At 38.3% G+C, this 13611-nt stretch overlaps 1 protein-coding gene across 7 annotated transcripts in view; it reads left to right on the top strand.

Moving 5' to 3' along the window:
- Positions 1-13611, top strand: part of LOC107751174 (calmodulin-binding transcription activator 1-like) — a 324185-nt gene that overhangs the window by 198762 nt on the left and 111812 nt on the right. For all 7 annotated transcript variants that reach the window (XM_016566811.1, XM_016566809.1, XM_016566808.1 and 4 more), the window contains one exon: positions 11695-11830. In XM_016566811.1, coding sequence (XP_016422297.1) covers positions 11695-11830 — 136 coding nt within the window. The remainder of the gene's footprint in view (positions 1-11694; positions 11831-13611) is intronic.

The following is a 13611-nucleotide window of genomic DNA, read 5'->3' as shown; positions in this document are numbered from 1 at the left end:
ATTCACGGATTTGCGCTACTGTCTTCACACACAGACGGAACTTACTAGAGAAGTGTGACATAATTTACCTCTGTAAATAAATATAAATTCACGTCTCGCGCACTTTAATGCACTTTGAATGTAACGTGTACATTCCCGTAGAACTGGAATCATGGCGGAATATCATGTGAAGTCCACTTCGCAGGGCACTTACGGTCGAGTAAGACAACGCTTGAATGCTGCTGCCTGAACAAGAGACCTCCTTACTGAAGTGAAAGTGTTGGCTGGTGTCACTATTTCACGAACGTGCCGGCGGATCTCCACCAAATTCGGGGGATCCCTTCAGCTCGAGGAGCCCTCTCGAACGCCACCCTCCGCGTGTCGGTAGCCCCCCGGGATTGCTGGTCTCATTCGAAAGAGGGCCTCGAGACGTACACTCGATTCGCGTTCGAGAGGGTTCTTCGAGCTGAAGGGATCCCCCGAATTTGGTGCGGATTCGCCGAGCTATTACGGAGATATGGCTGTTCAAAGTTCCAATGGTTTTCCATAGACTTATAAGATAAACTTTAAAGTGTTTCATCCAGGTCGCCAGTAGCAAACAATGGAGCACACTCTGCTGGACAAACTAAGTAATTACACCATTTCAAGCATTTTATCTGCGTTATATGTTCTGTAAAAAAAAGTTCATATTGGCGGCATATCGACGGCATATTCGCCGATACCGATATATCGGCGACAGGCTCATATCGGCCGATAATATCGGCTAAACGATATATCGGTCGGGCTCTAGTATTGTTTATTATATAAGCAATTAGATGTAGCTTGAACGAAAGCAATCAGTTAAATAATAAAGCAATTGCATAAATCTAATAATAATAATATTGGCAGGTATTACTATTATTATTAATAATCAGATAGTTGATGTCATAAAAATATTTGTTGATCTTCAAACAGTAAAAAATGTCCACCTATTTCAACCTAAAAACTTAATTCAGTTGCTGCCTTAAATTTTTTATGCATAATCAAATACTTTTTTCAAGTCATTTTAACTAATAAACTGACTTGAGTTAAATATTGTATAATTTAAAAAAAAAGTGAACTTGAAAATTGGGTAAATCATTTTGATGAGTTATTGGAAAAACCTGTTGCCATGACCTATTGATCACTGTAAACCTTTTTCTGTCCTTTTCTCTCTTTTTTTCTCTTGCCTTTTGTCTGTCATTTTTATGAGTATTTATCCTTGAATGTTGGTGTCGGGTCAACATCAGTTCCCAGATGCTGGTGTATGAGGTGTGTGTGTGTGTGTGTGTGTGTTGTAGACTGTACAGTATGGGTCAATGGGCTGCAGTGACAGAACAGTGCTGCCCATCATATCTCCACATGTCTGAATGAGAGCTGATCCATTGCCATTTATTGATGGGAACAATATGAGACACTAGAATGACTAAAGCCACAGAACACACCTTCCTCTCTCTTTCTCTTTCTCTCGCTCTTATTTTCTTTTTATTTCATTTTTTTTTTCTCCTCTCTCACTGGAGAACCATCGGTGTCAAGAGGATAGACAGAAAGAATATTAAAAGAATATTATGAAGACGAGTGGAAAGTACATAGAGTGACCTCAAAAGTATTTGGACTCCTAAAAATGTCTGAATGTCATTGCTTTAGATTTCTCCAGGTATTATAAGGCTCAATTCTTATATAAAATGCCCATTTTTCACAATTCAGTCACCTCCTGATGAATAAAATGAAATCCCACCCTATTTTATTCTTCTCGTTGAATATCTTTCACTGAAATGCTTCACATTACGGAAGTGAAATGGCCTATATGAATGCTGTTTTGTGTTGACTTTAAGCATCCAAATGCATTTTAAAGCTGCTGAACAATCTGCATGTCACACCACAGATATATTGAGACGCAGCCACGGAGAGAGAGAGAGCAAAATGAGAGGGATGAAACAAAACAAAAAAATCCAACGCCTCTCATATCATATCAAAAGATGAATCTAATCTCACTGCAATCAGCTCTCTTGCTCTACCGCCTGTCTCTCGCATGATCGTCTGCGGCGCTCCCATCCCCTCCCCACAGGCCACGGACACTTCGCTTTGCGGTTATTAACCTGAACAGTGGGCGCATCTGAGTCTAGGTTAATAAGCTGCTGTCTTCACCTCACTCTTTGTCGGGAGAACAATGTTGTCAAGCCTCCAGAAATTGGCAATTTACAACAGAGATGGAAATGGAAGGCGAGGTACTCGTCTGTGGAATGCTTTTTATAGCCGAGCCCACCGGTGGAACCTTGCTCTCCCACCGACTTTTAATGATGGATATGAAATTACAGAGGTGTGAGACTGAGATGAGACAGGTATGAGAATGGACAGAGACAAGGTGAAGGAAGACATGGGTGCTAACTAGCAGCGAGTGTACTGTACTTTATTTAGACTGGGTTTAAAACGGGTCAGAGCCAGGTAAAAAGCTAGATATGGTGTTGGTGCCAACTGGCATAGACAAGTCCTGAGAAACATCATAGTAGAGATGGCCGTTTGATGATGTAAGCATGTGGTGTGTGTGTGTGTGTGTGTATTATTTATTGATTTATTGATTAAAAAATGATTCAAAATGTACCCTTCATTCTTCAATCTTTAATACAAGCTGAGACTACAAGTGACACCTCAGTGTTTTATTTGGTGTTTAAAAATAATTAATACTTTTGTAGTCACTTGTTTATTTTCTGATAATATGTACTTTAAAATTGGCTTAACACATATACTTTAATTTAATCAATCTATTTAATCTAATTAAGGTGATTTAATTAGTGTCTTAGGACACTAAGAGTAGGTAATTTTATTTATTTATTTTAATTTTAGTTTAGTTGCTTCTAAATTTTACCATAAATTTTGAATAAATTTAAGTGATAACTTAAGTACATTTATGCGTTTAGCAGACACTTACAAAGTGGCTTATAAAAGTGGAACAAAAGCAATTCATCAAGGAGCCAGCAGTATTTGTAATATACAATACCAGGTTTATTTGACAGTGAATCATGATGTCAGCATGATTTCTTATTTTATTTTATTTTCTCTTTTTAAAAGAAATGTTTGCTCTGATTATAAGGCATTTCTTCCGAATTTCACGTTTTGAATGTGGCACTCCATGACAAATTGGAGACCTTTAAAGCAGCTAGACAATTATAAATAGAAATGCACTGTTAATAAACATTTTTTATTAATAATTCGCTCAATCTTATGGCTTTTCTCATTTTTAGTACCAGTGAAAAAGTACTAGTAAGTTTGACGCAGTTAGCAACAGGGAGGCAAACCACAGACGGCACTTTTTTTTTCCTCTTTAAAAGTACAGTATACAGTAAAGTATTGTAATGCCCATTTCCTATCATTTGGTTCCATTTGGCACAACTGTGATAGAAATGATAATCGAAAAAGGCTTATTGTTTCAAGCGGTATATTGTGTCTCCTGCCCCTGCTGCAGTGGTTCAGCCGGGAAGTACTTGATTGAGCTGTTTTAGAGCATGTGTTGATTTTGATTGATTTTTGAAGGCACGTCCCTCTTCGTTCCAGTCGCGCAGTGCGACGCACGGACACAACTCCGTCAGGACACAGTGAGGAAGCTACCTCTACTTAACAACAGAGTGGAGATCTGCTGCTCCTCAAAGATGCCGTGCTTCCCGCGCTGCCTTTTTGTTATACCCTGCGGTCTGGGGAAAATTAATTTGACTCCCTGTGGGTGTGGAGTTGGCTGAGAGATTGAGGAGAGCAAGAAGGAGTGTGAAGCGTCCTGTTTGTGTGGAATCATGGACAGGTAGCAGCCCGGGCCCCTGACAAACACAGATAGTCCACAGCCTCATGCTGATGTATTCATGAGGAGTCCTGCACCTCTAATAACTTAATTAACCCCGTGTAGCAACCCACCACATACTGTCCCTTCCACAGCAGATAACACACAGGAGACCATGCAAGAAAACACATCATGTGTCTCTCTCGCTCTCTCTCGTATCTGGCGGTCCTGTGCAGGAATGTGTGGTGAGTTTGTGAAAATGGTCTAGGTGTCTTACTTGTAATGGAAGTGTCAACTCTGTGAGATGTTTGTGAGAAACTTTTTTTTTTTTAGCTTAATAGATATAAACTGTTGATCGTCAAACGTTTTGGTTTCATTGAACATTTCTTTTGTAGATAATTTCATGCAGGTTTGCTCTAGTTTTTGCTTCATTTTTATACTTCAAGCACAAGTTAAAGGTTGAAAATTAGATTTGTTTACATCACATTATAGACTGACATTTCCAACAGTATATTTGAATGCAAATTGTTTTTGCTGGATTCATATGTTTTGCATAAATTCCATCCATCCATCCATCGCTCTGTCGTTCTTTCCATCCATCGTTCTATCCATCCATCCATCCATCATTCTATCCATCCATCCATCCATCCATGGTTCTATCTTTCCATCCATCCATCCATCCTCCAACATTCTATCTAGCGATCCATCCATCCATCGTTCTGTCTTTCCATCTCTTCCTGTCATTTTAATTCAGATTCCAATTCACCTTCCTGTGTTTTGTGGTCAATTCACATTCACACTCATGAACTGCAAGTGAGCCAGTTCTTCAGTTCTGAATTTTGCACAACCCTGCTGTCAACAGCAAAGCAGCACTAATGCAGCCTTAATTTACACAGAACTGAATCCAAAAACTTGAACTTGCTTCTTTTGCTTTTTTTTTTTTCCTTCTGGAAATGCAAATCTTGTTTACATCAATGTTGGACATTCTTGTTGTTGTGTTTTTTTTTTTTTCATATGTTGGAACCCGAGGGCAAAGAAAACAGTTTAAAAACATCTCCTACATAAGCAGCATAATGTTTCTAGTAATGATTTAATTAGGTTTAATAGCTTCCGTGGCTTTACCCTTTTCGCACTCATCCAGTTAACACAATGCAGAAGCTTCAATGTGATTTTCCCCGAGGGCCGAAACTCAGCGCCATCTTTCCATTACTGTTCACACCACAGCTCCAAATGCCACCACCATTGATAACCTCCAACTCCCAGAGGGAATGCCTGAAAACGAGCGATCGGGAAGCTCATCGTATGCCGCAACTCCAGTTTGCAATTATTCAGCCATGAATGCTGTGGCCTTTCCATGCCCTTTGGAAAACTCACCTTGACCAAATGCTCACTGGGGGTTGCTCGGTCTGGGGGCGTTGTGCATTTTAAGGTTAGCGCTTGTTGCCTGTGGTCGCCTTATTGATCCCGGGCAGCCTGGTGCTCTCTGCTTTTTGGAGATAAGGCAACAGACTCGACCCCCTCCTTATTCCACTGGCCCCAAGGAGGCCATGATTGACAAGGGCCAGGGGGGCAATTTGGCCAGGACACCGGGGTTACACCCCTACTCATGTCCGGTACTGTACGATAGTATGTAATGGAGACTACAGATGTAGTGCCGTGAATTGGTCTTGGTTCCAAGTGTTTACAGTCAACATATTTGAATGTCAATTTGAATAGAATGTTTTTAATTCCTGATCTTATTGAGCGCAGGTCATAATTGCAATTTGTAATCAACAGAGTAAAAAAATATATTTTTCAAAATTATTTGCAACTTTGATTATTGGAGTACATTTTACAAGAAAATACTATTTTCAGTTTTTCTACTTAAATTCCGTTTCACATTTAATTAAATGTGTTTCTTGCTGTGTCTTTGTAATTGTTTGTGAAATTTACTAGAAATTTCTGAGTGAAAATTGTTTCTACACTTTTTTTTTTTTATTACTACGCTGAAAAAAATAGTGTAAAAAACTGTTTTCACTCAGAAATTACTCATAAATTTGATTGCTTCACCTCTGAAATGATTTTTCTCTATGGTTTTAGTTACCTAAAAAAATTGCTATTTAGTCATTGTTTAAGGCTGCTGTTCGATGCAATGCAGTCTTTGGCAATAGTTAACGGTATTCAGTAAAGGTTACGCTAATGATATCAAAAGAGCATAGATCATCTCACATTACAGAAGTAGAATTGGTTGTGAATGTCGTTTCATGCTGACTTTCACTCAATACAGAGAGCTGAAGAATTGGCTCATTTTAAAGGGGGGATTTGAATTGAAGTGGCCACACAAAACAGGGAGCTGAATTGGAATTCAACACAAGTAATGCATTCTGGGAAATTAAGTGCTTTTCTACACTGATCCACAGTTAATTTATTAATGCGATGAAATATATAAACCTAATTTCATTTTACTTCCTTGCATTCAAATTGTAATTGCAATTCTGTGTCCTATTTGCTTCCTCAATTCAAACTGAATTCAAATTCAGGAATTCAATTGGTTTTTAAAACGCATTCCAGGTTCAGTTCTGAACACAACCTTGCTTCACTCCCATCAGAGACTGCGATTAGCAACGCATCTCGATAAGACGCTTGGACACTGATGGAATCTTGTCTCCAAAGACCCTCAGCACCCCCTCAGACAGCAGAAATCAAATTCTGTTCAATCAGACCCACAATTGCATTAGATCACATCTGATAGCGGTGCACTGACGGCGCATGTGCTCGTCCACATGTGTTTTTGCGTTCGGTGAGTTCCGCAGTCCTGTCACCATGGTAACGAGGTGATTGATTGATGAGTGTGATTGCTGACATTGAGGGGTGGGCAGGTGGGAGAATACATGGGGGGTGATTTGTTACCGCCTGCCACCTCTGTTATCGCTTATTAAATCAACAGGCAAGGTGAGGAGATATGAAAACAGGCAGAGAGAGGCAAGACTCCTGCAAGGATAAACAAATCAGCTCCTGTGCCATATGGAATACCAGTCCTTTAGGTGGCTAAATGCCAGCGTGACTGTACACACACCAAGAGTGTGTGTACAGTCACTCCTGTTAACACACACCTGTTAACAGGCATCAGATGCTCTGGTGGTCGAGTCAAGCGTTGTGATGTTCGGATAAGACTCGGCTGAAGTCTCTTTTGTGTATGTGCAGCAGTTGCACTTCTTTATTTTAGTTATGGATCTTTTAACCTTTATTTGACCTTGTTCATATGGTGGTATATAATTCCACACATGGCCAAATTTTATCTTAATCGTACTAGCACTAAAGTATTTTTCTGTAGTGTCCTTATTATGATTTGCCAAAACGTGCAGCATATGAGCATATTTCATGTAATAGATCCTACAGTGTGCTTGACATAAGACTTTATTTAGTTTCTAGTGTGATTTTTTGGACGAGCAAATATATTTTTTCGACCTGTACAGAATGATTGGGTTGCAAAGACATTCTTACAGAAATTGTATTTAAAATGCAAAATAACCATGTTCATTTTTGATATGAGAACTGGAAACCACATGTAACACTCCAAAGAGAAAGGAAAACTTGAAATCGCATCATATGACCCCTTTAAATTAAAATGAGTTACATGTTGGTTATTAAAAAAAGCAGTATTCAGTATTTAGTAAGCAGTATTTGTTGATGACTATATATAGGCCAATAAATAAAACAAAAATACTACAATGTGTAAACAAAAATAAACAAACAAATAACTAAATAGTACTATTTGTAAATTATTCTTTTTTTTTACCTTCTACATATGCCAAAATGTGGAATAAACTGTACATGGAGCATATTTCATTCATAAATGTGTCCCACGATGCAATGCTCTTGACATGGCCCTTAATTTCTAGTTGTACAATAAGTATTTTTTATTATAATATTTAAATTATTCAGAATACTGTACTGCACATTATTCAGCATTTAGTATTTAAGCAGTATTTGTTCATGTTCATATAATAGTATTATATTCTGAATATGACTAAATATAGGTTAAAGGCCAATAAATAAAGCTAAAGTACTAGAACTAAAGTACTAGTATATAGTATGGTTGTGCTTGACATGGCCCTTAATTTCTAATGTGCTATTTTTAAAATCAAGTTTGTTTGTTTTTTACTTATTTTTGACTTGTTTTATTTGATTGGGTAGGTTGCCAAGATACAAGACATTTTTACACAAAATTGGATTAATGCAAAATGCAAAATATGCATATTTATATCTAAGATAAGAGCTGAATTAAATTGAGTTACTTGTTGGTTATGTGTCAATAGGTTTATCGTTGCATAATATTTTTTTTTTCCACTCAGTATTTCTAGAAAAAATATGCAACATATACTGCATAGTATTCAGCATTTAGTAAGCAGTATTTGTTTGCATTGACTGTGTCATGCGCTAACTGCTTTCATCCATTTATTATCTGTTTTCACAAGAGATCACTTGCACAAATGTTGGAACACCCTGAATTTGGCTTATTCATAACTGAAGCGTCATGTCTTGCTTTTTGCTTTTACCGTTCTAATTACGCCACTAGTTCCAGAGTGTCTTTCGGGTGTAGACGAGCTTCATCAGAAAGCTCTCTCACCACCACAGTGCAGATGCTTTATTTATAATAGGAATGAATAATTTGGGAACATGTGGCGAGAAGACACTTTCTAACTTTCCTGAACGTTTCCCAGGTTGCTATGAGGAAAATCCAACACATTGCCAGAACGCCGTGCCTGGTATGTGCAGCTGTGCAATTTCACCCTTTGATATTGTATTATAATTGATGTCTTTAAAAAAAAATACACCTGCTGTAAATTAGGGTAGCCCGCAAAGTTATTCCGTGATTGCATTATAATGTCCTTCTATAACATGACAGCACTCAAGTGCGACTACTACAGATTTGATGAATTATGAATACATTCTAAAGCATTACAATCCCATTTATTATTTATTATGCAGATATCTAAAGCTCTGCTCAAGTCGACTGACTGTGTTTAATCAAACATATGCCACCCTTTGAATAAGACAGTATTCCCAACTACATCCCTTTAAGAACATTTCTTCCCTGTCCGTATTTTCCATTTCTGTCTGGTACATTAAGTCTCTGAAACAGAAGAGGCGTCCTGTCATCCAAGTGTGATAACAGAATGGTTAGCGTTCCTTTCGCCCTGCTCTCCATGTATAAATATGTATAATTCTGATAAGATTAATTGGATCGCCTAAGTACACAGAGAAGGAGAGAGAAAGAGGACGCAAAAGAGAGCTCTTGTTCGGAAATGTGCTCCGGGCCCACCTCACATTCCCCTGCTAAAGTGCTTCATTTTTTTCTGGAACAAACTGCCTTCAATTAAAAAAGAAAATGGCTTACCCAAAGGTCCCGAGGAAAAGGAGCCGAGCAAATGGCTTGAACACACTCACGATAAATAGGCCTGTTAAAATATTAAGCATTCTGAGAAGTGTTCGATACAAAATGCTCACCTGTGTTTTAATGGGGAAACATATTTCTTTGAATTTCCACTGCTAAGAGGAATTATAATCACTCACTGTGTGGGGGAATCTGATGAAAACATTTCCAGGTCGTATTTTTAATAGCAAAATCAAAAGAAAACAAACAAAAAATAAATAAATAAACAAGAAATTGTATAATGCTTTAAGCATAATAATAATAATGATGGCAATTTGTTGGAGCTGTTTGCATTTTTTTGTGATATTTTGAGGACAATTAAGATTCTTAAGTTGAGTTAAAACTCCCTTTTTAGGAAGTAATGTTAAAAAGGCCTTCTACAGAAGTAAATTTTCAACAAAAGAGCTCATTAAAACCTCATGCAAATTCGGTCCAATGATGATCAGAGAAACCAATTGGTCTAATGGAACTATCAGTTAATTTGTGACATACAAAATCTATCTAATCTAGCTGCACTCACTCTTCCATTCCTGACCTTCACCCATGTATATTGTTTTACATTTGGAAATTTAATTCGCCATGCATCTGTTCAATCAAAATGAAGTAATAACTTCTTTAGGTTTTTACTGGATTGTAAATGTGGCTCTTCACTAAGCCTATCAATGTTCAAGTCAACAGTACACTCTAAAAAATGCTGGGTTGTTTCAACCCAACTTTGGGTCAAATATGGACTAACCCAACTTTTGGGTTAAAAATTGAATGTAAAAATTTAACCCAATGGTTGGGTTAGTCCATATTTGACCCAAAGTTGGGTTGAAACAACCCAGCATTTTTTAGAGTGTACAATTCCAGTCTCCAGCTAAAATAAAAAATTCAAGACTTTTCTTTAAATTATTAAAAAAATGTATCTATTCTTTCAGTCCCAGTATACAAGACAGACGTCACTTATTTTTTGCTAAAGCTTTGTTACATTTTCTAGTTTTATTTGACTTGGAGACTTTTTTTAATGCAGTGACATGTTTCCTCAATCGATACCACTTTCGTTTAGCAAAACTGACCATCTTTTGCACAGTTGCAAACCGGCCTAATACATTTTTCTGTGTCAGCAAAATAGTCATCAACCTTAACAGACTGTCCAAATGTTTCATTGAGAAAATGATTCATTTCCTCCAAAGAATACAGATCTCTCAGTCTGTTTAACCTGTCAAATCCTTCTCCATCTGACTCGTCATTGCAAACACGCTGCATACACAGTGTAAGATTCTCCTCCATGCTTTATCTTAAACGATACATCCAAAGACTGTCGGAGAATCCAAGAACATAAACACTTGCCTCCTAAGAGAGATTACATGTTTTAAATGGGCATCAATGCTCCATATACATTGAGCCGTGGTCCTTGTACAAGAAATGCAGTTTGGATTCTGACTTATTCTGACTTCATGTCCCTGTTGACTTTGACTAAAAAGTGTCAAAAAGTCCCAAACTAACTACAAACCAATGATCACATGCATCTCTCCCACACATTTGTTCTGATGGTTTCTGAGGCTGGCCTTAGCCTACACGCCGTGGCATGTGCTGGCAGGCCACTTCTGCCTTCCACATTTGTTTTGGCAAACGGCACCCAGGAAACATTCCCATGGCATCAGTCGTCACAGCTGAAAAATGAGCAGAACCAGCCAATGCACATGACAGAACCAATAAACAGTCATCAAACCAATTCCCATTACATATAGTCCCAAGACCGATTGTTTCTGTGTCAAACCAAGAAGTGTGTAGAGAAGAATTTTCTACAAACGCAGAGCCGGCAATAAACCTCCAGTATAAATGGGAACGGACGGGCCACATAAAGGGCCTCAATGTGATATTAATCCTGCTACTCCTGTGGTCTGGAAGGCACTCCGTCAAACTAACGTGTATTACTCCATCTCTGGTACAGTTATGATAATAATGAGCTGTAGGTTCCTCACATCAGCTCTGAGCAATAGAGGCTCTAGTCATTGGTGTGTTAAAGTATTTTATTATTACTGGAATTATGAATTATTTTGGGGGAAATCCTTTCTGCACTCATGAGTGTGTAAATTGAAGTAGGTTGGTTTACTCCGAATGCTCTATGCTGTAAAATATTCCTGTGCTATTAACTTAAGAGGTTGAGATATATATATATATAATACAAATGCAATACAATACAATATATAATACAAAATTGCTGTTATTTTTTAAATATTTTATTTTGCCTTTAAATGTAAAAGCCAGATAAAGAGTCAGTCTTTGAAATGAAGATTCTTACAGTCTGTCTTAATAATAATAATAATAATAATAATAATAATTTTGTTTTACTCTTCTGTATGCCTTACCTTATTTGTCTTTGGTTAAAAAAAAAAAAAACTTTCTAAATCACTACTTTTCATCTACATTTAAGCATTTGTTTTCCCTCAAGAGCCTTTTTTGTGCTAAAACAAATCCACCTCCTGATAGCCATGTCATCTAAACAGTCTCTTTCTCTCTGTCTCAGGCCGCAGAATGGGTCTATGATCCTCTACAACAGGAAGAAGGTGAAGTACAGAAAAGATGGGTACTGCTGGAAGAAGAGGAAAGATGGGAAAACCACGCGGGAGGATCACATGAAGCTCAAAGTGCAGGGAGTCGAGGTGAGATGCGGTTCGCTCTTAGTAACGTGATACGATCATGATCTCTCCACAGCGGGAAGCCTCATAGATGCACAGACTGTCAAACCTGTTTTTTGGAGGTTAAATCTGGCTTTAGTGTCATCAAATGGATTGGAAATACAATGGTTGTTTCGAACAGGTTTCCTGTACATTCCATTGAAGAGAAAACTGGTGTCTATTTTTCAGAAATCCTTTGTTGGTTTAAGTGTATTCGTCATGTTAACTTGTGTGAGTGAGGATGTGTTTGTGTGTGTATGTCCATTGCACATGACCCCCCCCGCTCGTAGCGCTGGCCGCGGCGCATCCCTGTGCGGATGACTCTAATGTATCAGCTCAGGCGTGGCCCCTTTAAATGAAGAACCGTAATGAAGCATGTCTCCGGTCCCCGCGTTCCCGCTCACTGACTCTAATGAAGAGAAATGTCAGCACATTGTCGATTTAGCGGCGTGATAGAACGAACGCACGGATGAGTGCGGGCTGTGCCAGTCTCCTCTGACGCTCTACCTGTATCGTTCACCTGAGCCGTGTGCCCTGATCTAACTGAGCTTTATGAGGCCAGTTAGAGACGGAGACAATGTTTAACATAAAACATTGCTGGCATATTTAGCCTTTACAGGGATGGATTATGCAAAGATTACAGTCATGTAATCATCATGTCATTCCAAACCCTTGTGACTTTTATTTCTTCTATGAAACACAAAAGGAGATGTTCAACATAATGTCCAGCCTGTTCTTTTCTATCCTGCTAAAGCTAATGGCAATTGGGGCTGTCAAAGTCAAAAATTACAACAAAAAAAACAGCATAAAAGTATCATAAATCTTGTTCAATTGACATATTCTGAGTCAAATGTGCATTGTATTCTGAGTCTTTTAAAATTGTCTCAATTGATTATGATGTTCAAGAACCAATGATGTTTGCCTTGCCAAGTTTGAATATGAGCAAATGAGATTAAATGTGGACCTTGTCCTCTCTAGGGTTGGGTACCGAACTCGGTACTTTTAAGGGTACCGACCGAATTGCGTCGGTACTACCGAGTACCGATTCACGTTAAATCAATCGGTGCCAAATTGCGGTACCTGAGAACGCATCTGGGCGCATACGCTACAGATAGAGAAAGAGAGACCCTGTGACGTGATGTCACCCCTGCAACTCATTCAAACAACACACAGGGCAAGCTGAAATGTTCTGAAGTGTGGTTATATTTCTAGGGCCATATGGTTTCTGCGAAAACGCGGACGGGATCGTGGAGTCCATTCATAAAAACATAATTTACTCTATAGCGCGGAATGTCATGGAATTCGTCAATTTTGGATGAATAAATCAAAAGTAGTCACTGCCACTTAATTTGAATCGCGATATGAACTAGTGTCTGTGAATATTAAAATGCAAAAAGACGGTTTAAATATGAATCCTGCATGTTCTGCTGTCCTCTGTATGTATGAATGGCGGAAACGCGGTTTTGTTTACTAAGCAAATACTGAAGCACACGTGACGCTCGCGGTGATTTTCGGCCTCTGCGTCTCACTATATGACGGCATGAACACAAAAACTGAATCTCCAGAACTGCTGTGAGAGTCACTTCGCGAGAATTTTACCATTTGAGAAAACTAGCATCATCATACTGTATACACACAGAAACTTCATGGCAACCTGTCAAAATAAAAGTACGGTTTAACATGTAACAGAAATATATTACTCTTGTATTACTTTTGTACAGTATAATGTACATCTTTAAATATTCAATTTTCTATCAAATTTAAAG

Source organism: Sinocyclocheilus rhinocerous, unplaced genomic scaffold (genome assembly GCF_001515625.1).
Source record: "Sinocyclocheilus rhinocerous isolate Xijiao unplaced genomic scaffold, SAMN03320098_v1.1 scaffold362, whole genome shotgun sequence".
Classification (NCBI taxonomy): domain Eukaryota; kingdom Metazoa; phylum Chordata; class Actinopteri; order Cypriniformes; family Cyprinidae; genus Sinocyclocheilus; species Sinocyclocheilus rhinocerous.
Note: the sequence above shows the minus strand (reverse complement) of the source record. Positions and strands in the feature narration are given on the sequence as shown.